General features: G+C 46.1%; 1 protein-coding gene across 5 annotated transcripts in view; it reads left to right on the plus strand.

Annotated features, from left to right (window-relative positions):
* LOC6536455 (zinc finger protein 704) overlaps positions 1–26,980 on the plus strand; it is a 124,817-nt gene that overhangs the window by 79,304 nt on the left and 18,533 nt on the right. Inside the window, exon 5 of one of the 5 annotated variants that reach the window (XM_043207166.1) lies at positions 12,019–12,756. The exons of 3 other annotated variants lie outside the window; for them this stretch is intronic. In XM_043207166.1, the coding sequence (XP_043063101.1) occupies positions 12,019–12,066 (48 nt within the window). In that variant the 3' untranslated portion in view covers positions 12,067–12,756. Of the gene's footprint in view, positions 1–2,838; positions 3,903–12,018; positions 12,757–26,980 lie in introns of those variants that run through there. One more of the 5 variants, XM_043207167.1, reaches the window with a different exon arrangement.

Here is a 26,980-nt window from a genome sequence, read left to right on the forward strand (position 1 = left end):
TTAAAAGCCAAACAAGCGGCAGCAGCGACTTCAGGCCGCCAGGTGATTTCATTTGCAAGTCGCTCTCGGGCGCAGTTTTGTTGCTTTCTGTTTTGGTTTTTGATATGGCAATCTTCGTTAATTATACGCTTAGTTGGCTGATCGGGGCGGAGCTCCAAGGGGTGCCAGCGGGTGGCGGGGGTGCCAAGTGCTGCCAAGGGGGCGGGGGTGTTTGCCGAGTGGGAAAACAAATGCACCCCGGCAAACAATGGATGTGCCAAGTGCTCTGCTTACATCACTATACACTATACACCGAACAGCGAACTGTGAGTGGGGGTTTGCCAAACAAATGATCTCTATACACAGATACACACACACACCTGTGCACTCTGTTTCACTTGGGAATTATTGCCCGGTGGCAGCAACTGCAGCTACTGATAGATAATGTGCCACGGACCAGGGCACGTGGCATATAAATCTGGTTTTGCTTACACAGTGTATGTATCACATCAAAAACTCATTTCAGCTTAGAACTTTAATTGATTTGCTAACTGATATTACGTACTTTTAATAAGGCCTTAATTCTTTTAATTCTGAAATATGTGTTTATATGTTTTTAACCCCTTTTTATGTAGATTTGCATTTAAATTTTCCACTTGATTATAAAATCCTGAGAGCCGTAAAGTAATTTTCTCGAATTAAATTAAAATGCAACATCGATTGCGTTGATTTGATTTGTGATGGATCTTTTTCTTTTCGTGTGCGCAACAAGCGCAAGGCGTGGGCGGAAAAGCCACAACAACAGCAACAGCTCGTTGACATTTGCATTTCATTGGTGGGTCAGAGGTGTGGGGAGGCGGGTGGCGGAGGGGCGGATCAAAGGGGCGGCAAAGTGGAAGGCCGGCTTAATTAAAGCAGAGCAACGACGTTGGCACGCCTCGCAGCTTAAAATTCTCTGCGTCGTTACATGCTCTGCATACTGGCACATGTACATATATGTGGGATATACATATATGATAATATATAGATAGGCAACCACCGACTTTTCCCCCGCACCTTTCCGCGCCCCCTCGCCCGCGATGACAGTCGCTGAAGCGAGGCCATTGTGGGCGGGAAGCAGCAAAACTGCATTAAAATTCAAATGCCGGCAATGTCAGGGCAGAAAGCGCGGAGCAGCCACAACACTTGGCTTAATGTAATGGCCAGCGGGGGGTGGGGGGAGGGGAAAGTCAAGCTCAACAAATACACTTTTGGATGCGAAGCAGAAGAATAATAAGATATGTATATGCCATATATCTCGCTCACCATAAATCACGACTGCGAGTGCATGAGGCATACCGCACACCGCATAGAAAGCCAGCAGAGCTGTGCGGTCATAATTTATATTTTTAAAGCTCATTCAGCGAACGCAAATCAACACATTTTCGGTACAAGTTGGCAAACAAATAATTCTCCACAATGTTTGCAACAAGTCAGAGCCAATTCATTTCCACCTAAACAGCAAACATGACAGAATATCTCTGCCTTCATTTCGCTTTTTTTTTCTTCGTTTTTGTTTGCTTATTTTTGCATACCAAATTTGTCATGACAACAAATACAGCTGCCGAAGAAAGCCCCCATCAATGGGGTTCTGACCAAAGGCAAAAAGTAAATGAAAAGAGATGAATGGCAAAGGGTGGGGAATGGAAAAGCGGATAAGCGGAAAAGTTGGGCAAAGTCAGCGGCAAAGGCAGAATGCCGACAAACAAACACAGAAAACAGCAACACACGCACACATAAGTTGGCAGCGCATGTAGCAATTGCAAATGTATTCAAGGTCAGGGCAGACATGAAAAACGAGAAAAGCCGACCGAGGCAGCGGCAGCGGCAGAGGCCCACCCACTTCTACACACACACACACACACCGACGAAAATCAATATGGACAACACTTTTAAGGGTTGCGGCGAAAAACCCACGCAGCCCTTTCCTTTCGTTTCGTTTCGTTTCCTTGAATTTCCACCAGCGAAAAGTGGAAAAGTGGAAAAGAGGAGCAGTAACGTCATCGGAGTGGTTCAGTGGGTCGTCATAAATAACGCTTCGGGTTTCCCGCGCATTTTCCACTCTCTCTCTCTCTCTCTCTCTTTCTCTCTCGCGAGAATGGCGCCACACGCAGGGGAAAACCATGCGCAGGTTCTCGCTCCCTTCGTGCACAGCTCCCAGTTTCCCAGCCCAGTGCGAAGCCCAAGGCGAATTTTAAATCGGGAATGCTTTTAATTATAGCCGGACCCACGCTCTCCAAATCCCCATACTCATACCCATACCCATACCCATTCCCATCTCGAACTCCAGACTTTCGCATGTAATTAAGTCCGGCCAATTACACGCAGTAGCTACAGCAATAGCGAATTGCAAATTGAGTTTGCCAGCAAATCGATAAGGTTTCAAGGTTAGCTTGCGTGACATTTCCCAGCGAGCAACAATTTATACTTTTCGGCTGCCTCCGCGTAATTGGAAAAGTTGCAGCCCCAAAGTAACGTGCTAAGTAAGCCGAAGAAAAATATAAAATAGATGGCAGATGGCAGAACGCAGTACGCAGAACGCAGAACCTGTGCATTGCGTGCGCCATCATCATTATGGTGATTGTTTGCACTAGAATGGCGACTGGCTGCCGTGGCGTATGAGCAATATTTGATTTATATATTGATTTTTAGCCAACAAAGCCACAAAGGCCGCGCTGAGCGCTGCAAGCCAGCAAAGCAGCAAACCAGTTATTATCATAATTATTGAAAGCGGCATTTGCAATGCAAAATGCAAATAGATTTCTTATTCAAATTGCCGCATTACCAACTCACATCTCCATTTCGCTCTTCTAATTGCAGGTGAGTAATTTCGCGCTTTGGACAGGCTAATGTCTTTAATCGCCTTCTGTGAGTAGAACGCACATTTGTCAATACCAACCATTTAAGAATATACAATGACATATACGTATATATATAAGAAACCACTTATCTGCATTTATCAACTCTATTATTGAACATATCCGTGTGGGCAGTGCGAGCGCAGTAAAACCTTGACATGTCAGCGCTGTGGTTTTTGCAAAATAAATGCCGTCTCAATCCAAACCTCTCAACCATTCGACCGGATTGGAAAGTTGCCCCAAACCCCTTCCCCGCCAACCATATGAATCCTAAATCCAGCAGGCCGCGGGGTTCATGCTCCCAAAAGTATGCTTGATCCTTCAGCCTCGATTGTTTTCATTAGCATAATGACACTTGGCTGTGTCTAGACAGCCAGAGTCCGCCAAATCCGAGTTTATTTCTTGGTTTAACCACTCCCCATCGCGTTCCCCGTCGCTTCTGATTCATGAATTACGCTTTCGGCGGGCACTCAATTTGCAAAACGAAAGATACAAAGATACAGTTGCATAAATCAGGGCCATATCCGCCAGTTTTATGCGATTCCGGTGCGAAAATGGAGTTCAATTAAGCAAAAAGCATAAATCACAAATGGTTGACAAATAATTTTGTGCAAACAATGCATTAAAAACGGTTTTCTTAGTCGGCAAAAATCGCTGCTATCTAATGGGGGGAAAAACAGCTGGAAAATCCACCTAGCAACCGAAAGTTCGAATGCAGTTCCTGGAAGTCTTGTGTTAATCAATGCCCGCAGCAATTAGTCATGAGGAAGAACCTCATTTACGAGCTGAATGTTTTAGCGTCGTGAAATTCGCGAATGGCACACAGATACTCACGCGCACACTCGCACCCACCTCCGGGGCCTAATAATAATCATAATAATAAAATAAAAACCGCTGGCCACTTGGCCTTGGACTAGGTTGATTGCATTCTAGCGGTCAATGCCGCCGCCGGCAGCGTCGTGAAAACGATCGCTCAGCGGCTATCTCTTTCTCATTTCGCTTCTGTGTGGCGACTATAGTACGTATTAAAAATTTGTATTTATTTGTATTTTCGTATTTTCGTATTTTGCAATGACAAAAGAAAAATATCGCAGAAGCCAACAAACAACTTGTTGTTGCTGTTTTTCAAAATCAACAGCAGCAGCAGCAACTATTTATAAAATGCGCTTGCCTGGCCAGCGTATCTGTATCTGTATCTGTGCCTGCGCATGTATCTGTGTCTGTATCTTTCGGCCGTGTGTGCGCAGTATCTGCGACTATTTCTGCATCTGTATCGGTATCTGTATCGGTAGCTACAGCTCTTGCTGCCCGTGCGCGACTTGCAATGCCGGAAAGCAATAGCAAACGTCGTCAGAGCGGCGATGTGACGCCAACCAAGCAATCCGACTGCCAATGACGACAGCCGCTTGTTCACCCGTTTGCTCGCACATTCGTTTCGCTGGGTATCTTTTGGATACATTTCAAAACACAAATAACACACACAAGATCCGCTCTTCGCCGGTTTACCTTTGAATGGCATTTGCATAACAAGTGTCAGCCGCCAGCCGCCAACCGGCAACAAGCCAGCAAACCCCTTCATAAAAAACTGAAAGCCCAGAGCCCAAGATCCCAGTTCCCAGTTCCCAGATCCTTCGGCTGCCCCACCAGACATAAATAATTCAGATTCACATTTCGACGACTGTTTCCAGGCCACAGTGCATTCAACCGATGTGCCAAATGCTAAATGCTAAATGCGAATGCGAATGCGAAATGCGAGGGGTTCATTCGCTTTTGGCAAATATTTACCTGCGCCATAATAACTACGACCCAGTATTATTAACTGTATTTTTCACACAGAGTGCTGCGCTACAGCATTTTATATCCAATTAAAATTGGGCCCTCCTTTCACCTGTTTATGTTTCCTGTTTCGATACTTTTCGATTTGGCTAGAAGGCAGCGCAGCAGCACAGCATCGCATCGAATGATAAATTACCACTTAGTGTGTTTGGCTACTCGCAAGATCACGTCATCTTCGGAACAGGTTGCAATTGATGATGGGTCTGTAGCTGGAGGAATTAAATATTTTATGGCCCGTAGAACCGCTTTCTCCCAAAGATAAGCGAACAACCTTGACGCCGTGTGCAATCGGTCAGGCCGAAAAAAATATCAAAATCAAGTGAGAACGTGTGTGTGTGCGCGCTTTTTGGCCTTGCAATGTGATTTGGCCAAGAGTGTTTGGTGCTTATGACTTATTGCTGCTTATAGCTCATTGCTTACTGCTTACTGCTCATGGCTTTTGGCCAGAGGTGTTCAAGGCCCACTTCCTGTTCAATAGCGAGCTGCATGTGGGCGCAACTGCCTAGAAACTCAGGTGTTCCCATGCTCAGGTGCTCAGCTGCTTAGCTGTTCAGCTGTTTAGCTGGCCTGCTGGTCCGGCATGATGATGAATGACTGCAGCGTTTATAAATATACGGAGCAGCAGCCATCATCAGCATCATAATGAAATAAGCTAAGCATAACAAATGCGTCGAAATATTTGCGACAGGTTGCAATAGCCAACAAACAAATAAGAGAGAACGAATAAAAAGGGGAAAAAACATTATATAAAATCGCCGAGCGAAAACATCGGGGCACAAAAACTCGAGTCACTCAATGTGCATGGCCTTGAAGATTTCGCTGCAAAACAGCCAACAAAAAAATTTCAACCACACGGTGAATATCATAAAAATATTCACACAAAACAAAACTCGCGAATACAATTTATATAAAAACAAAAAAAAAACAAAAAACAGCAAAAAAGATTGTAATAAAAGCCACTAATTTGGCAGAAAAATAAATGCACAAAATGTGAACAGCAGCCACTTCGATTAACTGGCAATTTGCATCGGCTTGCTGAGCATATAGAGTTTCATAAGCTGATTGATATGTCATTAGCCGGGCCCAACCAATTAGACCCTAAAATGCATAATTAAAGTATTATAATAATTAACTTTGGCAAATTGCATGTAACCAGCCGTACGCTCTAAAGCATTGACTCTCTGAATTTTCAATTATGGGTTTTTAATCGTGTTCTGGCCGATGGCCGCTGGCCGGTCAAGTGGCTTTGGCCAAAATATTGATTAATTGCAGTCAAGGGGTTAATAGGATTACAAATTGTTGTTGCTCCGACCGCACGCTAGATGGCGTGTTGGCGCGACTCGTCAACGTTTTTGACAAGTCAACAACAACACTAACACTAACACCAACAACAACATCGTTTGAGTGCGCCGCAGATTGATGGCGAATGAGTTGGCACCTGCCATTGGCCTTTAAGCCGCTAACCAAGCGTTTGCCAATCTCGTCGTAAGCCGCTTGCCAAAATGTGTGGCTGTTTGGATGTGGTTTTCCATCAGTAAACAGCAAATGACAATCAGCAAACAGCAAACATCAAATCTCCTGATCTGCGGTCTTTTAGTCACTGCCATTTGCATTTCCTTGATTTTATTACACGCGCCGCATTCGGTTTGTATAATTTGTGAAATTCAAGCGCAGTAATTTCGCGTTTTGCCCCCTTTTGTTTAAACTTTTGCCCAGACAACGGGATTTTTCCACTGCACTCTAATTGCCATTGTATGAGCAGCGAGCAGCAATTGCAAAAAGCTTCATCATCATTACAAGGGGGCTTTTTTTGCAGCTTTTGCCATTGGCGTCAAGCTGTCTGAGTCGAACGGCTTTTCCAGCCATTCACTATTATTCACTCGCATGCATTTCCACTCAACAATAGCCATCGCTATAGCCATAGCAAATAGCAATAGCAATAGCTCTCTAGCTCTGGCTACAACAATAACAGCGAGCTATTAGCCATGACTGTACTGTATCTATCTATTTACAACATGTGCCATAATTTAGCAAAGTCCAGTCATTTTTCGCCTTACCAATCGGCAGGTTTCTTTCTCTAAGTGTTCCCCCATCAGTTCAGTTATCTTGCTCAGCTGTAAGCCAGCTAATTATTGCTTTATGACTCGGAACCCAGCACCCATAAATCCCACCCAAACTAGCGCTGCAAGTAATTACACAAAAAAAAAACACCCAAAGTTGGCGGCGGAATGGAGGGTGCCATTGCGTGCCATTTTCACCTGAAAAGCGTAAATTATAGCGCTATTTCGCTATTTATTTATGCTGCTGCTGGTGCTGCTGCTGGTGGTTTTTATTGCCTTATTGTGCCCTGTGCCAGTTGCATTTGTTTAAAATGCCATTTGACAAACATCAAAGCCGTTAAATGTTACTTTGACATGTCTAACACACAGCTCATACACATGGAACCCACTCTCGAGGGGCTGAAGCGAGTGGGTGGGTGGGCTTAAGGCCAATTAGATGAGTGAAATGTGCCAAGCGGCGGCTGGGGATCATTATAACATATACCTCCAACTGGTTGTGGGATCGGGGAAACAACAACACACACAGATACGTATACATAGTACACAGTGAGCGGGAAAACATGAAACTCCCCCACACTCAGCTCACAATGCAATTTCACAACTCTGAGTAATGCAGTCGCTTATCGCTGGGGGAAAGAAACGAGCTCTTGACCAAGTTTTCGATGGGGAATAGCAAAGGCAATAGCGATGGCAATAGCACTGGTAATGGCAATTGAAATAGGAACCTAGGAACCAGAATATTTCGTTTCACATAGATTCGCAATTACATTAAAGTGCCCCGCTGTCTTTCACTCGGCGGATAAACAAAATGCCGCTCGCAGCACCGGATGCGGAAATAAAGCGTCAAAGCTGGCAGGGCCACAAATAAATGGTATGGCATTCTGTATGGCGAATCTAGTTTGCTGACACGGCACAAAGGATGCCTTTTCGCTCTCTGCCTCTTTCCCCATCTTTATGTGCTCTGTGCAAAAAGGATTCGCTGACATTTTTACCCCTCCCGTCCCCGCCTCGTGTCCCGTTTCCATGCCATTTGATATAGACATCGCACATATAGACAGTTTTCTCCGCACGTCCAGCTGCCCTGCAGGTCATAGATATATGTATGTATATCTATGTGGAAAAGCCAGAGCTAAATCCTGGTCAACTCCCCATTTTTCTTATTCACGTTCGCCAAAGGGAACAGCCTCCTTTTGGGGGCGTTGCCATGGAAAAGCGTTTTGTCAAAGCGACAGGTGCTTAAATATTTAAAAAGCCAATGCCCAGTTGCTGTGTTAGGTGTTGCCCCAAAAGGTAAAAATAAACGATGTCCCGGTTAATGGAAGGCCGGCGTTGATGCGATGATGGGCTGATGGACTGGTGGGCAACAGGATAGCCAGGAGAACAAGGACCAAAGCGGCCTGAAAATAGAAAATGCTGCTGCGGCGTGACCAAAAAGCCAAATGGCCCGGAAAGTCGCGACTTTAAGCTGAAATTCAATTGGATTTTTTAATCCAATCCTGAAAGTGCAGAGAGCACACAAATCGCTTGTGACAGCAGTGAGCTTCTGCTTCTGATTTCAATTCCGATTCGGATTGTGCACTTTCAGTCGCTAATGAGGCGTGACATTGATGATGACTCGGGCATGCTGGAATCGCCGGATCATTTGTAATGTGTCATGATTATGCAACATTATTCGTGCAACAATTACCCTGAGGCATTTGCATAAAAAAGGAAAAAAAGAAAAAAGCGGACGCCCGTCCGTCAGCCGTTCGACTCGCAATTTTCCACTCAGAAGCGGGCCAGCCTCAGCGATAGCCAACAGGAAGCTGCCGAGTTGGCCAAGACAAGTCGATGCTGAGCCAAGTCGATGCCAAGACTCTTTCCCAGATTCACTGGGGAGCTTGGCTGCTGATGCTGATGCCGCTGCGCATGCGCCGCGCCGAGTGACAGCCCAGTTTGGACACCAGACGGCGGACGGAGGACGGAGGACAGAGGACTGTAGATTCCGGGACAGAAACGGAGACATAGCGAACCGGCCGGCTGCCGGCGGCTGTGACAGCTGTTGATTGATGAATCCTACAGCCTGCCCCCGAGGCTGCCCCCCAGGGGTAGTGCCCACTCTTCCACCACACCAGTCGTCTGTGGACTCGCGGACTGGCGATCTCTCGAACTGACTATGACTCTGACTCTAACTCTCTCTCTTGGCCAAAAGATTGATGATGACGCAAGCCCCTTCGGCCGATCTTCTTCCCGTTTTATGGCCGCGCATGTGCAATAAACACTTCTAATTGTAATTAATGAGGCGATTGTTTAGTTTTTATGTGTTGATTTTTCTCTACTTGCCGCCCGGCGATGCAGTGCGTTCCAGCAACTGTCCACCGACTAAATGGAGCATTGAACCTCAGAGCTCGGATAATCAGCGGAGGAATAACACCTAAATGTAACTACTTAAGGAGAAACTAAAACTGAAAATACCCTTCTAAAACTATTATTTTCACTGCACCGTCCGTTTGTTTCATACCCTTTTGAAAAGGGTATAAAAAGCAGAAGGCATTGCCATGACTTGGCCAACTTCTCCTGGTTCGTTCTGGTTCTCGACTTGTTTTTCGTTACATTGAACTTGATGGCCATTTTGCTGCTCCGGTCTAGGCCCTTTCAGTGCCTTCACCATTTACTCCTTTAGTTTTTTTAGTTTTCTTAGCCAACTTCTTGGGGTCTTCAGCTATCGACGCGGATTTATCTTAAATGCTGCGTTTACCTCTCTGTCTGTCTCTCTCTCTCTCTCTCTCTCTCTCTCTCTCTCTCTCTCTCTCTGTCTCCGTCTCTGTCTAGTTTTGCCTCACTTTTCTGGCCTTTCGCCTTCGTGTTCTCGTATATTGGCAAACACTTTTCGGCCTGGCTCAAATTAATGGCCCCGGGGTGCGCCTAATGATCCCCACAAACGGCAAATGGCCAGGAGTTTGCTCCATCCAATGAAAATGTCAGCTTGGGCGCTTTTTATTTGCTCTAGCCATGCTACTCCATGTAGCCCATGGAGAGGGCTCTTTAGTGGCAGGAGTACTGCGAAATATGTTTAACAAAAATCAAAATAATTGCATTACTGACGCGTCACGCCAGGGGGCGGTGGTTGGGGCCAAGGGGGCGTGGCATGTGTGTGTGTTTGTATGTTGGCAGGCTGTTTTGTTGACATGGCGCTTTGCATGCGACCCGCATATAAATCCGCATTTGGGAGGAGGGCAACTAAAAGGGGTCAAGCGGCCGAACAAGTTTCAGGTTCCGAGAAAAGTAATAGAAACGTTGCCATTGCCATTGTCGTTGTCGTTGCCGTTGCAGTTGCAGTTGCAGTTGCATATCGAAACGATATGGCCAATCTGCTGCACTTTCCCCCACGAATTGATGGGGCCATTGTGCTGCTCTTGTCTTGACTCTTTTGTCAGCATTAACATACGTAAGTGTCAGCTGCATGTTGCTACTGTACGGCAGCAGCAACAAACTGGATGTTGCTGCTGATGCTGCTGCTGTTGCTGTTGCCGCTGTTGCAAGTTGCAAGTTACAAGGGGCAAAGAGGCCAATTGATTTATCGTGACAATGAGTGCAGCTCCCGAGCTTCGCAATCGATGTGTAAATTTGAATTTCGTGGCTCATAAAGCGGACAATGGAGGCGGCGGTGAAAGACAAATGTGGCAGCCACAGATTGTTGTCGGCAACATGTTGCTCTGGCTGCTGCTGCTGAAGCTGCCGCTGCTGCCACAGTTGCCGCAAAAGTGAATGCCCTCGTCGGTGACGTCACGAGTGCAATCCAGTTCCAGTTTTTTTCTCATTTCGCGATTCTCATTTCTCGTTTCTCGCCTGACTGCAATTATCGGGGTCCCGAGTGCATCGCGAACGATGAGCAAAATACAAAATCCCGGAGAAATATGAAAAGCAAAACAAACTGCACGAAATCAAAACAAAGCCCAGGGGAAAGAGGGGCACCACCACCACCACCAACACCATAACCACCATCGAGTGGAACGAACTCTGTTGCACTCCACAGTCTCCACCAACGGTGGGCCACTGTGGGAAAGGCACTGTGCCGGGTCGACGGGTGTTGAAGTGGAACGTAGCGAATGAGCAGCCCGATCGGACGGACAAACGGACACACGGACATACGGACATACGGACAGATGGACAGAAGGACGGGCAGTATCCGGGGGTTACTATAGCGCTATAGTAGTATATAGTACTATGCGATGACAAGCGGCGACTTTGCCGCACTCGCATGTGGTGGTAAGCTAAAGTTGATGAGCAACTTTGACGGCAAGTGGCTGCGGCAACAGCAACTGCAGCAGCAGCAGCAGCAACTTATCTGCAGCAGCAGCAGGGCAGTGTATGTGGCACACGGGCCACAGCAGCTGGCTACACAACAATGTGTTTGTTTAATGGTATTTTAGTGGAACAATATACAATGTACCTTATAAAATATTTCGTTAATAAATGATAGAGATGATATTCAGATATCAGGATATCATGGGATATCCTGTGAACTTCAACAGCTACGAAGGAAGCCCTCTTTATTTGCCGTGTAGCGGCTGTTGTTGCCGCCGTGCCGAGTGCCGCAGCACTCGCAAGTTGCAAGTTGCACAAACATGTTGCTCACTGGCTTCGCGACATGATTCTGAGGCGCAGATATAAAACCGAAAAACAACAGCAGCAGCAGCAACGACCTGAAAAGCAGCAACATCGCGGATTGGGGATTGGGGATAGCGAGAAACAAAAACAATGTTGGGCTAGGTTCCTCCGATGGGCTCCTCCACCCTGCTCCTCATCCGTGCACCTCGGTGCTCTTGGGTACTCCTCGGTACTCCATCGTCATTATTATCATCTGGTTTTGGTCTGGACAATTCTCCGTGCCTTCAATCCGAGCAACAACTACGAGTATTGTCCATAGCTGCTTATTTCAGTTGCTGCCTTTTGGCTAAGGCTCTTGTCATTGTGGTTGTTGTTGCTTTAATTTAGATGCATCTCGAACAGTTTTTGCTTTTGTTTTTCCTGCTGCCTGCTGCCTGTTGGCTGGCAAACATGGCCAAAACCATGAAAAGAAACTTTCATAAGATAAACAAAAGTTATACATATATGCATAAATGCATAGCCACATATGCCAGAGTTGCTGGCTTAAAGGGTTTTTGAACCTGGCCCAATGTCCCCAGTTAAATTGTAGCTATGTACCTTTGTATATGTATTTTCCCCCCAACTAATTGATTCCATTTTCTTTTGTCTCATTTCAGGTGAGTTTCCCCATGGCACTTGAAAATCTGGTTACCAGTAAGTCGTAAATTATATGATTACACACTCCCCCATAATTCTGAGATTCTGGGTGTGCCCTCTGTCGTGTTTGTGTGTGTTTTATTTTTATTTTTTTGGTTTGGTGAAAATCACAATTCTAAATGAGACAGGAAACAAGGAGCGTAAAAACTGCTCAACCAGGTGCTTTATTCATTTATAGCTTTCTGTTTTCTTTCTCTTTTTTTTTGCGAAAACTGCACTGGCAATCAACTCATTAGCTTAGGTCGCAAAATAGCAAAAAACAAAAAAAAAAAAGCAGAAACAAAGGCGGCTTGGGAGAAACCGAGTTACGCATTTTTAATTGCCAACTTGACGATGCCAGACAAAAACAAAAGCAAGTAAATAAAGAACAAAAAACACCGCTGGGGCAATTAAAAAATTAAGCAAAATTTCTGCATCAGCTGATGGGTGTGTGTTTTTCTCTCGCTCCCGGGAAAAAGAAATAAAACACATTCAGCCCACGGCAATGTCAACGAGGCAGCAAAAGCTGGAGAAGAAGCCGCCGCATTTCCTGCCCCAGAAGCTCCCACCCCCTTTCAACTGGTGATGCGCTCATGGACGGTGTTAAAAACACTATCAAGGGGGATCCGCCAGCTTAAATGGAACAAAGAGGCAGCAGTTAAAGATACATGCATGTGTGCTATCAATCTTTAATTAAACGAGACAGTTAATACATTTAACTACGTTTGCGGGAAGTTGATTTATTTAAAACTAAATGAATTTGAATAGTTTTTCGATTCATTTTAATGCACTTAACTGGTTTTGTTCTGTTTTTGTTGCCACCCCCGGAAACTTCGCCACTGTTTCAACTTCGATGCGAATGTGAAGACGCTTGTGTAGCCGTAATTTATGCGCCTCTTCGACGCGCTTGCCAATTGCTTCCTCGCGCTGCGTTTCTTTCCATTTTTTCAGCTGCTTTTTCCCTCTTATTTTTTTTTTTTGTTCCAAGAAGCAGCCGGCATCCAGCCATCCAGTCATTCAACCGCCCCCGCACCACATTGCAGCGATTTCTTTATTACTTGGGCACGTTCGTTGCTTTTTTGCTGTTTTGTTGTTTGGGGTCGAGGCCGGTCATTAATATCCACGCATGGAGTTCACTTCGGTTCGACGGCGGAGGTGGAGAAGGAGGAGGAAGTGGAGGAGCACCTTCCCTTCGTCGTTCCACCCACTCTATGCAATCCCAAACCAACCCATCTCATTCGAGATTCGTTCCAATCTGAATCAGCTGTATGCATAATATTTGTTGTTTGCTGATTCTGTCAGCGTCTTGAGGATCGGATCCGCTTCGTCACTCCCGCGTCGTCGTCACCATCGCCACCATCATCACCATCGTCATCTTCCTTGGCGATTCTTGTCCAGGTCAGTTCCAACAGAATATCAGAATATGGGTAAAAGCTGCTGCTGCTGTGGTGCCTGGCATACGTGAGTGGCTTGGCCACTTGGCGATAGCTTTCGAGTCCAGAACCCCAGAGGCTGCACGACTTATCAACTCGGTTTCTGTTTCTGTTTCTGTTCCTATAGCTTCTTGCTGTAGGTTCTTTTGCCCGGCCGCTGCGACAACAATCACGAATGCAGCTCGATAATGATAATGGAAATGATGACGATGGTGCGACGGCTGCGACTGTGTCATGTTCTCGATAATGATGTTTGTTTGTCCGCAGATCACAATGGATCTGAAGCTTTACTCCATATAAATCCAAATAACATTGCTATAGTATGAATTTTAAATACCTATATTCAGGGGACTCTACCTTCGTCTACCTACCAAACTCATTTAACAGGATATAATCTCTCATAGGATCCCTCGTTCTTTGTTTAGCAATGGGAACCCTTTCCCTTTACTAGTCGTTTGAGTTCGCTGTCCTTTGGTCAGGTGGCAGTGCCTTTTCGAAGTTACTGGCTAGCTGGCCATTTTCCTGCTGGCCCAGCTCGGTCTTAATCTTGGCCAGCTTGTTGTTTCTCCACTGCTGCCACTATTGTTGCTGTCTTTTTTGACCGGCCGGCCGGCATTATATCTCATTACAGAGATCAGCATAAATAAGCAGTGAGCACGCCGCACCACCAGCTCCATTCCTCCAGCTCCAGCTCCGACTGCAACTCCGACATCATCAACAACAACCGCTGGGGATGAGGATGAGGATGAGGTTGAGGCTGGGGCTGGGGCAGAGGCAGATTCAGACAACAACAGCCCACAGCCGGAGGAACGAACGAGCGATTAAGCGATACATTCAGCCATGTTCGTGTATTCCCCACAGAGAGAGTTGGGGCAACCGAATGGGGAATGGGGAATGGGGCATGGGGCATGGGGCTTGGAATTGGGAATGGGATTGGGTTGGGAATGGGGCAGGGACAGAGACAGAGCAACAGAGAGGGTGAGATGGGGACACAGATGGAGAAAGGGCAGAACGCTTGCGTACTCGCCGAGGCAATTGAACTCGATTGCAGCGCGTGAAGGTGGACATGACGATCCCGTTCTCCACTTGGCTCCTCGTCGAATCTCCCTCTTCAAAAATATATGTATGTATGTGTATGCAGTACATGTGTGGATGCACATATACCATTCCCGATCTTCTGGGGCCGTCGTTTTCGAGCGGGCAAAATAGAATTTGTTATTGTTGTTGAGGCAGGGCAGTTCCTTGACCACATGCGTCATCATCATCGCGTTTGCCGTGTGCAAAAAACATGATCATTACACACACAACGCGATTCTGGCTGCCTGGCTGCCTGACTGCCCGATACCCCGGTTTCCCGACTGGACATGGAGCTGCTGCTGCTGCTGCTGGTGCTGGTGCTGCTGATTCAGTTTCAGATTCAGCATCATCAGCTCCATGGCTCCATGACTACGGCCTCATAATTCCACCACTCCCCCCCTCCTCGTCGTCCAGGCGTTTTTAATGATGCGTCAGAATATTGTTTACGCATCATTTTACATGTCGGCAAATGGGAATTGGAATGGGACTGGGCTGCAGTTGCAGTTGCAGTTGCAACCTCATAGATACTCTGTTGTGTTGTGCGAGTATGTATGTCTTTGCCCGGGGCAAGTGCTGAATAGATGCTGCTTTTATTCTTCGCCAGCTTGGCCATTAAATTATGAAGCCCCTTTCTGCACAGAGATAGAGGTTTGCCAAATTCCATCGTGATGTGTGCATTAAAGCACGAATTAGCCGCCGGTTATGGCCACAATGTTGCTTTACCAAGCTCCGTTTATCTGGCAGATGCATTGCCATCCTTATTAGCCGGCAATTTGTGCCAAGCGAAGTATCAAAATAAAAGCCCTAAAAGCGCTAGTTTACTACGAGTTGCGATCGAAAAGGTCTTCAGAGTTAACCCTTTTCTTTTCCTAGCAGACGGCTCCAAGTTATTCCAATAAACTTCTCCGGCTGAAGAGAAGGAAAAAAAGTGTTGCCATGACGCCGGGTGCAAACAATATCGAGGTGAATGTGCAACAACTAGGAACTGCACTTTGTTTACATTTCTCCTGCTGTGTGTTACTTTTCCCCACTTTGGCATTTATGCTCAAGCTTCTGCTTATGCTTCGGGTTTCCCTGCTTTCCATGTCCTTGCTGTTGTTGTCCTGGCTGTGGAAATTAAGCGAAAAACTTGTCAAAGCCATGTCCTGCCCTGCACCGCCGAACCACCTCGCATCACCTCGCACCACCGGTTGCACCTCGCATAAAGTCAAGTGCGGCGGACCCGGGGAACAGCAACTTCTCCACCCAGCCCTTCGATGACCGCACTGAGAGAAATACCAAGGAGAGAGGAAAATATATAGGGAACTTATTGTACATCCATGTTTGTAGTAAATGTTTTTTTTTTATATTCTTCAGTGATCATTGCGAACATTCAAACAGAATGTCCATGGAAAGTTGAATCAGGATTAATATTCTGCGATTTTCCTCAGTGAGCTCGCTGCTTACTTCCCCTGTTTTATTTTTGCCTAGGTTGACATGCAATCCCAGGTACATGTGGAGAGTTCCCTGCCGATTCTTAACTGGGTTCAATGACATACAGGATAAGCAACAGCAACAGCAACAGCAACATCGGGCAGCCTATAATCCACCACCACTCTAGCATATAGTACTATATGTATATATACACAAACATATATGTATGTAGAACAACAACAACAACAACAGTAACCGGCATTAACTTCGCTGGGGCAAGAACACAAAACGTAAACGTTGCAAAAAGGCGGCAAGCAAAGGCGAACCCGAAAACAAAGCCATGGCTAAAACGCCCAGAAGCAGGAGCAGGAGCAGGCCAGAAATGGGTAGGATGATGGGTAGGATGATGGCCAGGATGGGACGGTTGAGATGGCTCGGCTGGTTGCGATGGGCCGGGGCAAAGTGGCAGCAGATCCATGCTGCACTTGAGGTTAAAGGCAGCCAGAAACCAAACCGAACCAAACTGAACCGAACTGGGTTGAGTTGAGTTGAGTGGAGTTCAGTTGAGTTGGGGCAAACCTGTGTACAAATACTCGACATGCACGCCGCCCATTTGCCACTCCACTCCACTCTATATCCTGTTTGCCTAGGCACCCATCTCCATCTCCGTCGCCATTCCCTTTCCCATACCCGAATCCTTAGCCAGATACCACCCATCCCTTCGGCCATCCACATTCCCCATATGTTCGAGTTGAATGGATGTTCCCTTCTAGCTCTTCGCTTTGCACTCTTAGATTTTCACTTTTTTGCTTTTTTGGCTTCTGGTCGTCCTGTTTTCATTTGCCTTGGCCAGATTATTAAAATTCCTTCGATATGAATCGAGTTCAATAAGGTCTTCGCATTTTGATCCCGAATGTATGAATCGCAAAGCATACAGCGTGGGGCCAATGAAAAGTCTGCATGAAATACCATTGTTTACCTAAGCCGGCTGGCTGACTGGCTGTCCGTCTGCTTCGAAAGCAAACGCCTTGGCTTATTGCATTTGCATTGGCAGAAAGCCGGAGTTGGTGCGAAAAAAGGTTGCCAGGACGACTTGTAGGTTCGTCCTGGTGGCCACATGCCGGTTTTCTTTGCTTCAAGCTTTTCGAAAACCTGTGGCGGAGCCATGACATGACCATTACCGCTGCATATTAAATAATATATTGAGCCGGCCATTAGCTGAGATCGACGCTCGCTGCATTTTCATAACAAAACAATTTACAAAAGGCCACGGCACAAAACCGGAAATCCTTTCCAACTCGCATATGGCACGCAAAACGAAGGCAGCTTTGCCACTCCCCCCGTTGCTCTTGTTGTTGCAGTGTTGTTTTTGTTGTTGCTGTGGTTGTTGTTGGTGGTGGTGGTGGTGGTGGTGGGCTTAGGTGCCCCAAGGCAATTGTTACTGTTACTGTTGCTGTTGCCGCGGAAAATTGCCGCTTTTAATATTACCTTTTATTTGCAATTTCTGTGTTTTTTTCCTTTGTGTTTTTCGTTGGAGCCTTTTGTAATAATGCAGTGCGCATGTAATAGGAGCCAGGTGCCAGGGTGCCGAGTCGCCTCCATGCATTTATATTTGTAGTCGTCGTCGGAGTCGTAGTCGTAGTCGTAGTCGAATTCCCCGTTGCAACAATCATTTCCACCTAACCGCCCGCCTTCCGCTGCTTCTGTTGTCATCTGCCACAAATTGTACGCTGTTATTAACTGACATGCTTGCCACGCGGAGGATTTTTCATTTTCATTTTTTATTTAGTTTTCAGCTCGGCAACCGACCGACCGAATTTCCCTCTAATTTCTCTTGTTTTTTCTTTTCGTTTCAATATCCATAGCATGATACAGGGTAATGTAATATGGGTGCTATCAAAAACGCAGCAAGGAAACACCATTCGTTTTTGCTTTCACCCCCAGCGATTAATTTAATAATATATTCGCAGCACCTGCAATCGGGCATGTCCTCCCTATATCGAATTCTATATCTGGCAAGTACTTCAAGTTTGCCAATCAGACGTTGAACTGCCAGAATATTGATAAGACCGCAGCAGTCAAGGTAACTGCGCTCTTATCTGATTTTGACCTTCAGTGCGCGAAAAAAACTGAATTATTGCACTGTCCGAATGGAAAGTAAGCCAGCAAATCCCCCTTCAAAGCTCCATAGAAATACATCGACAGAGTGGACAAAAGCGTAGCCAATCAGCCAAAGAAACTTATCGCAAAGCCCGATTTTATAGAGGGGTGCTATTTATGTGGAATTTCAGGAGCAGAAGACCTTTGGCAGACTTCTTGGCAGCCGGGCAAACAAACAGTCGACGAACAAGCGGAATAGTTACAGTTGCTCACTCGCTTTACGATGCAAAATATTTGAGGGCTGTCTTATCAGTGGCAAGCCATAAAGTAGATGGTTCTATATGCACTGAAAAACGCGCACAATCGTATGACAGAATGCTTGTGTTTATACCTTCTTGTCGAATGGAATTGGAAATGGTTATGGGAATGGCAATGGCAATAAGGTGGGGTTGAGGCGAGTTCATTGTCATCAAGGTCGTTTGGCAGTTTTCGCCAGTCGAGTGTGAAAATCGCTACTTGGACTTAGAAGTAGTCGCATCTCTCACTCGCCGGACGAACTTTGATAAGCTCGTCCAGAAGCAAGGCGAAAAAATAATGAACTGCTGCCAGACAAAAAATAAAAAACAAATCGCACGAGTTCATTGATCCGCACATGTGCAGTTTACACTACAATTAACTGCGTTAGCATGCAAATTAAATTTAGTTTAATTAAATTATAAACATTCAAATCAGAAAGCGGCGGCGAGTCAATGCACTTGGCGCTCAAAGAATTTTCATTTAAAACAACGCAAACAGCGGGAAAATAAAACAAAGCGATTTGCTGCGAGTTGCGATTGAAACGTGTGTCGATCGCGGCGGCCGTCTCTTTCTTCCACCCTCATGCTGTCTCTTTCACTCAGCATATTGCCATCTCCCGCGAGTGTCAGCAATAACCCCCCTTCAAAAACCCCCTTTGGATGGGTTTAATCTGTTGGAAAGGTTTCATTGACTCGCTTAGGCAAAAACTGCAATTAAAATGCGAAATTTTGCACATGCCAGTGTGAAAGCGCGAGAGAGATGGGGCGACAGCGTGCGAAAGAGAGGCACAATCGGCGGCAAGCGGTTAAAGATTATTTACGAGCCGCTTGTTAGTCACGTTTTTGTAGCAGACGTTGACCAGAGTTCACTTGATTCGACTGACCGGCAAACACGGCTGCAAATGCAAAAACAACAGCCCAATAAAACCTATAGTATATAGTGAAATATTGTATAGTACTATAGTATAGTATAACAACAACAAAAAGAGCAAGACGCAAAAAAGTAAAGCAAAGCAAACGAAATGGGACAGAAACAAATCAAATCAAATGACACAAAAATGGTAATTTGCAAGGCAAATGGCAAATAGCAAATGGCATAGAATGGAATGGAATGAAATCGGAACCCAAAGCATTTCCTTATAGAGGTCATTGCTGATACATGCCTGTTCTACTCCGATGTTTTTTACGCTGGAGCCCAAACCGTTAGCTGCAAATGACCTTCGATGTCTAGACGTATTTGACAAAACCCAAAAATACAGGCGCACACTCAAAAAACTCAGCGCACACAAATACACAAGCACAAGCACCAACACAAACACAAACACAGCGAGATACTCAGACACAAATAATGCGTGATTCTGTTGAAAACTCATCGAGTTTATTCAACCCAGTGGGTGGCAAAGTGGGTGGGCGAATTTACGAGCGTGGCAAGGACACGACCCCGCCACTTTCACTTTTATCGGTGGCAGCAATTAGTGGCAGTCAGATAAGGGAATTACTCAGCCGCAGCCATGAAATGTTTGATGTCTATTACGATTATGTTTATAAAACCCAGCGCGTCCTGCGAGTTTTAAGCCCAAACTCAAGCTTCCCCAAACAAAACAATAAACAGCCAAATCCTTTTCCACCGCTCCACCTCCTCCTCCAGCCTTCATGTTTGCCCAGCTTGGCTGCGGGGCGTTTTATGATTTAAGATTTAACTTTTCGCCCCCGATGCGTGCCAATGACACAATAAAAGTTGCCGCAGGCAACTCAGCCGCTGGGATCCTTGAAACGAGCCACCAGCACGCAGGTCCTGCCGACCCCCCGAATCCTAGACGCACCACGCACCTTGCGAGCTTCGTCTGCCCGGGGGCCATAAAGCTGGTGGGGAATGGAGAATGGGGATTGGGGATAACGCACAGCGCTCCATCGAGAACAAAGGCAAAAACTTGCAAGAGAGAGAGGAGAAACTAAGGATAACTATGGGTGGCAGACTCCGAAATACCTTAACTTTATTACTTGAAATGTAATATATTAAAATGAGTTAAAGAATGTAAAAATCTTGCACTATAGCCCAATAGGTACGAAATGTAATATATTAGAATGAGTTAGAATGAGTGTAAACCTCTTGCACTTTAGCCCAATATATTGGCCTTAACTATTTTAAATTCCATAGAGTAACAGAACGCACAAAGCTTGTGCTGATTTCTTGAGGTGTTTATAGACCAAACAAATTTCCAGCCAGGTACTTAGCCAGATTCTTGTTGGCTTTCCGAAAAGTGCGTGGCAGGACTCGTTCAATGACTTTGGCCCGGTCTCTTGTTGTTTCTGCCTTCGGCTTTGGCCGACTGGCCCAGCAGGGCAGCTGGATTCTGGGTCTCCTTGGCTTCGGGCCACCCAGCCTCCTTGGCTCAGTGTCAATGGCACTCGCGAATCGAGGTTGTTGGACGCTCAGTCAGCTCGTCCTACTCGTCCTGCGTTTCGTCCTTCTTTTTTTTGGGCGGCACCTCGCTGTGCCATATTTTTAGCCTACTTTGCGGTGCTGACCCCGCATGGACGGCCAAGTATATTTAGAGGTCAATTATCTTGGCCGGGGACCAAATAGCAATCCATCATTGGGCAACGCCCGCGTGTATGCAATGCTCGGCTAATGATGAGTAATTTTGGTTCATTTTCGGTGGGTTCACGAGCATCTTTAATAACAATTACGATGGCCCAAAGTAGCTGGCTGATTTAATCGCAAGCCTTTACTTTTCGGCACTCCAAGGTGGGTCGAGATCCGGATGGGGGGATTAAAGTGGAAGGGTTATTCAACTTTTGATTAATGGCGGCGCATGCATGACAAATGGCTGACGCGCACTGCACTTGTAATTGTTTTTTGGCCCGCCATCTCAGCCAGTCATTCAATTAACTAAATTTATAGCCCGTTGCCGTTGCCGTTGCCGTTGCCGGCATCTTAGTCATGCATTCGAATTTTGCTTTTAGGCGCTCTCCCAATTAAAACCCGTCCGATTTCCCAGAACCCGCAGCGACTTCCCATGCAATCGCCAAGGCAACTCCTGCACAAAAGGCCAGTAATTAGCCGCAGTTAAGACGGGCAATTAGGCCTGCCAGTTGGCTGGTTCGGTTTGGTTTGGTTTCGTGAAATCATGTCAATGCCTCGCACTTATCGCTAATCAACCGGGCCGGCCAACATGAAAATGGCGAAGGAAAATGCGGCGTTGCGATAGGAATCGGAATCAGAATCGAAAAAAGAGAAAAAAAGGAAAAAATAAAAGAAAAATTCACATGCATATTCGAGCGATCCGCATTGGTAGTCTCAATTTGTTTGCTCACGAAAGTCGGCTAACAATTTGACCCCGACATGGTAAACTTGGAAATGGGCACACGAGGCTATCTCTCTGCCGCTTCTGTCCTTGCCACATGCGAATGATTGCGCGTTGGGTGGCGCAGGGTGGCGCAGGGTGGCAGAGGGTGGCTTGTGCCAGTTTTTGATGTTTTTCCCTGGCCAACGTTCAATGCCAGCGAAAAGCGACGGCAGTGCGATATACCACGAAACCCAAAACAGCGAGGAGTGGGCATCCCCAGCCTGAATACCTGGAACTTGTCACAGTCATTGGGCTTCAACTGGTTTTCCCCATGCAAAAAGTATTAATTTAATTTTTTGTACATGGCACACAGTTTTGGTACGTATTTTAATTAATTTTGAAGCTCTCTTCGCTCTTCACTATTTTTGTTTGAGTGCCATGAAGTCTATTAGCCCGCACAGTTTTTTCTAAAAACTGCGAGTTTGCAGTTAAACCGCTTTCAAACAGCCAAACATTTAATGCTCAAAAGCAACAATAACAGAAACCAAAACTTTCGGACGAGCTGAAAAGTACAAAAAATTTATACAGAGAGAGAGACAGGAGGGGGTTTTACAAAAGTTTTGGCCGTAACAAACCATTGAACGGTTAACGAACAAAAAATCGACCCATTGAGTGAAGCCAAAAAGGCAATTTAAGCGCCTTTTGTGCACATCGCGCATACGCCGCGTTGCCCGGCTATTCGGCTGGAGGACCAGACTTTTTGATTTCCACCCAGACGGACCTGGTGCTCGAGCTGGAGCTGGAGCTGGAGTTGGAGCTGGAGTACAGGTTGCGATTCGAGCATTCGGCTATTCGGCCTGTCCCTGGTCATTACGAAAGTTATTCATGCGAACTGTTTGCCCTGGCCATTACATCAGGCGGACTGGACTGGCCTGGACTGACTGGAGTGCTCGAAAAAATGCGGAAATTTCGGCACTGCCTTTGGGGCAAGGAAAATTTATGAAAATAGCCAGGTGCCGGCGACCAGCCATTTTATTCACTTTCGCTGTCAATTGTTTGCAATGGGCCAGCAGCTGCTGGCCGTTTATTTGGCCTGGCCATTTGCATTCCGACTGGTTTCCATGTCCAGCAGTTGTCAACTTGTCAATGCAAATGTTTCGCCGCGACACTCGACGGATATTCTATCTATCAGCGTTGAATTTCAATTAAATTTCGCTTTCCGCTGGCGAGCTCAATAAATAGCATTTGACCGATAGACGTCGTATCGAATTCGGGTCGCACTTGGGCCTTGGCACCAACCGCTGTAGAGGGATACTATTTAAAAGAAAACTGATTCGCAGTTGGGCCGAGTTATGACATTTCCTTGGGGTCACGAACCCAACGGGCGGCATATCAGGTTACGATTGCTCAACATTGGAAAGCCGCAGAGCAGCCAAAATAAGGCAGTGAGCCAACCGCAAGTAAATTGAATTAATTAAGAAGCGTGTATTATATTACCAAAGTCACAGGGAAGGGGACTTTGGATGATAAAGCAAAATTAATCAGAAGCCAGGGAGAGGGAAAACGCTAAGCTCAGGTCACAATTAAAGCCACGCTAAGCTATGCAGAATTATTAAAATGATTTAAGCTGCCAAATTGGTTAAACAATCTTTTCCTTTTTTCGCTCCTTTATTTCGGGATCGGGAAGTTTGCCCCCAGCTTCATCCTACTTTGGCTTTTAGTTCGGGGTTATTGTTCGAGTCAATAGCGTGGATGAGGGGCTGCCGTTCAAGAGGTGCGAGAAGAAGAAAGGAGAATTCTAATTAAAAATCTTCCGGCATTTGGCATTTTATCTAAACAGGAAGCTCGAAGCAGCCGCAGACGAGTGGAAAACCCCGGAGGCAGGATGCGAAGAATACGGGGCGACACTTTCGCCGGAGTCCTTGCTGCATAATGAAAAGTCTTCCGAATTGGGTCAGGCAAGAAATTAAAAAGCCACCCCGGATTCTGGGGGAAAACAAAAGGAAAAGTTGAGTGGGAAACTTCAACTTAAAGCTGCTGCTGCTGTTGTTGCTTTCGCTGCTGCGGCTGCCGTTATCATTCGCAATTAGACGCGTTGACACTCGACTTGGCCAACTTTTTTAGCAGCTCAGTTCAGGCCAGGCCAGGCTGGGCCAGTCAGTCGAAAAGTGGCAAGTTAAGAGCGAAAAGTTCCGTTGGTTATCCGGGGTTTTTCCCCAGCAAATTGGATGCCAGAGCGGGAGCATCTGCCCTTGCAGCAAATTGAATATTTAAATCCCGCACTCAAATCCATGCATGCCTCAAATTGAAAAGGGTTGCCCCCACATGCCGAATAAAATATGCAAAGAAAATGGAATGGAAACAAAATTATGTTTAATGCAGCGCTTTTCTATGTTTTTCCTGCCCCGCTCCGTTTTTTAGGGGGGAATATAGAAATTGCTTTCAAATTTGCTTACATTTTTTATACTTTCCCGCTTTGTTGACTCGTTGTTTTGCTCGTTTTATTTCCTTGGCCTGCGTGCGTGTTCAATTTGCAAGTGCAATGGAAGTGAAATTGAAATTCACCCTGCCTGCGGGTATTTCTGTCTCTGTTTCCGTCTCTGTCTCCGCTCAGCTATCTGTCTCTGTCTCTGTCGACTTCAACTGAAGTGAAGTCTGGGTCTGAAGTTGAGTTAGTTTTTGGTTTCTACTTTGTTGCGGCTGTTGTCGCTGTTTATGCAACCTGCAATTGGCAATTGGATTTGCGAGTCTTGCACAACTTCCAGTCTGAATCAAAACTTTGGCACAGCAGTTGCCGTTGGCGAGCACAGAGCTGGGTTTTGGTTGGGATACCTAGGAGTACGGAATACGGAATACGGAATACACATACTCGTATAAATAATCATCCGGGAGCAAAGTTTATCCTTCGATTTGATTGCAAAAGCATCGAGTTATGGGCATGGGCGAACATCTGGAGCTGGCCAAAAGTGTGCCAAGTCCACACACAAATCAATTCGATTCGAAGGACTTTTGCAAGCATTTTGCTAGCAAGTTTCAGCAGCTTGGCAGCTTTCTAGCTTTCAGCATTTGCCTAAGTCCGTATTAACCCATTTTTGGGCCGAGTGCATAAGATGGGTTGCCTTACCTCTGCGGGGATTAGGACTCCAACATGTTGCACACTCTGCCATTGTACATAGCCTATGCTATACTATGTATGAATGTGCCTCCGCTTTCGGCGACACTCGAAAGCCGATTGCCGCCATGTCTAATTTGCTGGCCATAAGCAGCTTACCAACTTTCTCCACCCCCCTCCCCCCTTTTGGGCATATTAAAACGGCATTTTAAACACAAACACACACACACACACACACTCAGGGTCCTGGGCCCTCTCATTCCCTTCACCCTTCGCCCTTCACCTTCGGCCACATTTGGAGCGCTCTTTTTTCAGTTTAAGCGACAGCGACAACTTTTGAGTGGCGCATAATACCTGAAAAGTAATGTGACTCCCCCCTTGCCAACCGATATGAGCTGCCCTTGGGGAAATGATAGACTCACCATAACCACCATAACCATCAGCCATCGGAAGACCCAAAAAGCCAGGCTGAAAAAAACTGCTTTTGGTTTCCCGACAAGTTGATTATACTCGTATATACGTTTTTCTTTTTTTTTTGGTCATTTCAAGTGTTCTTCTGCCGTTTTGCGCAGTTTTTTGCTGTCAGTTGCCTCCTTCTGTTGGAAAATTATTAGATGGACATTTTTCCGGCACGTGCCCCTTCAGCCCCGAAAGGCATCAAGTTCTTTCTGCTGTTCTTGCTGTTGTTGTTGTCAGGGGCAGTTTATGGGGCGATTGCCTTCGGGCTCCAAATTGAAATGTGCCTCGAGAGACACAAATGGTCCTCAAATGCTCGAAGGGCCTGAAATATGAGCCCGCTATTGGAGAACCGCTCCACACCACTCGACGCTCGCTTTAAATTGAGATATTTACCAATTTACATCTTCCTTGTGATCGAAGAAGTGCAGCATAAATTCCAGATACACTGCCACATTGCTGGGGGCACACACAGATATCAATTCGCCGGCTATTCTATCCGTTTGCCCCATATATCCACATATACACACATATGTATGTACATCTCGAGTGGGATACATAAAGGCGAATACGCTTGACCTGGTTTAGTTCTGCATCCCCAACTCGAATGGCAAATGGCCGGGACAATCCCCCATCTATTTTCCACCGCCTTGCAGCATACATAAATTGCGCCAAGTACAGTTACTGCCATATGTATGCTCCTTGCAATCCTTGCAGTCCTTGCAGTCCTTGGTGCCACTGTTGATGCTGGTGGCGTTTTTGTTTTGGCAGCCAGGCGCTTGCAATTTCGCAAGGTCACCCAGGCGCAAGTGAATCCCGCCCCCAGCCCAACTCCCCCACTATGCTATGTACATATGTACGTGTGTCTGTGTATATCTGTATATCTATGCTCTGTGACCCAGTTACTGAGACCCCTGGCTTACTGGGCCTGCATTCCGGCCCAGAGTTTCTGGGTCAGCCATCGCACAGTACAGTTTAAGCCGGAGACAAACGCAGCTTCCACTCGCAAATGCTTCCAAAATGAAAATAGATGAGGCTCCCGTTCGTCTTGATTTATTTAGGCAGAGGGCAAATTGGGGGCTTATATGTTTAAAAAATAGCTAAACATTAAATTATTGTACTTAAATTTCTTTGATGTATACAACACAGTTCTCTGTGGGTATTGTTAGGAATCAATCCAGAAATGTAGCTCTAGCTTGAGGAATCCTTGATAAAGGTACAGTCGCACGCCTTTGGCTGTCACAAAGACTGACATTTGCGCCATAAGCCAATTACTTTTCAGGACCGACGTCCACTATCCCATCTATCCACATGGCAACCACACGTCTTGTTAAGGTCCGTGTTGATTAGGACCGTGCCAGATAGGGAGGGGAAATTGAGGCTGGACGAACCCAACCCATTCAAGCTCCATTTGGCAATTACCGCAGCAATAAAAGTCAACGGCAAATGCAGCCAGGCACACATTTTATTAGCAGCCCTTGCTACAATTTACGTGTGTCAAATAATAATTTCGTTGTCCTGGCCGCTTATCTTTTTGGGGACAAGTGAAAATCCCTTTTTCGCCTGAATGTGGACGAAAATTTACATTTTACAATTTACGAATATATTTATGTCATAATTGGATTCTGTGGGCCGTTGTGAAAGCGAGAGAGATGTGACAATGAACACTGATAGCGGGTGGTGAAAGTGGCAAGGATGGGCCTGAGCCTTCAGGTTTGGGGTTGAACGCCATCGCCTGCGGTGGCCATTAAGTTGGCCCGAGGACT

Source organism: Drosophila yakuba, chromosome 3R (assembly GCF_016746365.2).
Source record: "Drosophila yakuba strain Tai18E2 chromosome 3R, Prin_Dyak_Tai18E2_2.1, whole genome shotgun sequence".
Taxonomy (NCBI): Eukaryota; Metazoa; Arthropoda; class Insecta; order Diptera; family Drosophilidae; genus Drosophila; species Drosophila yakuba.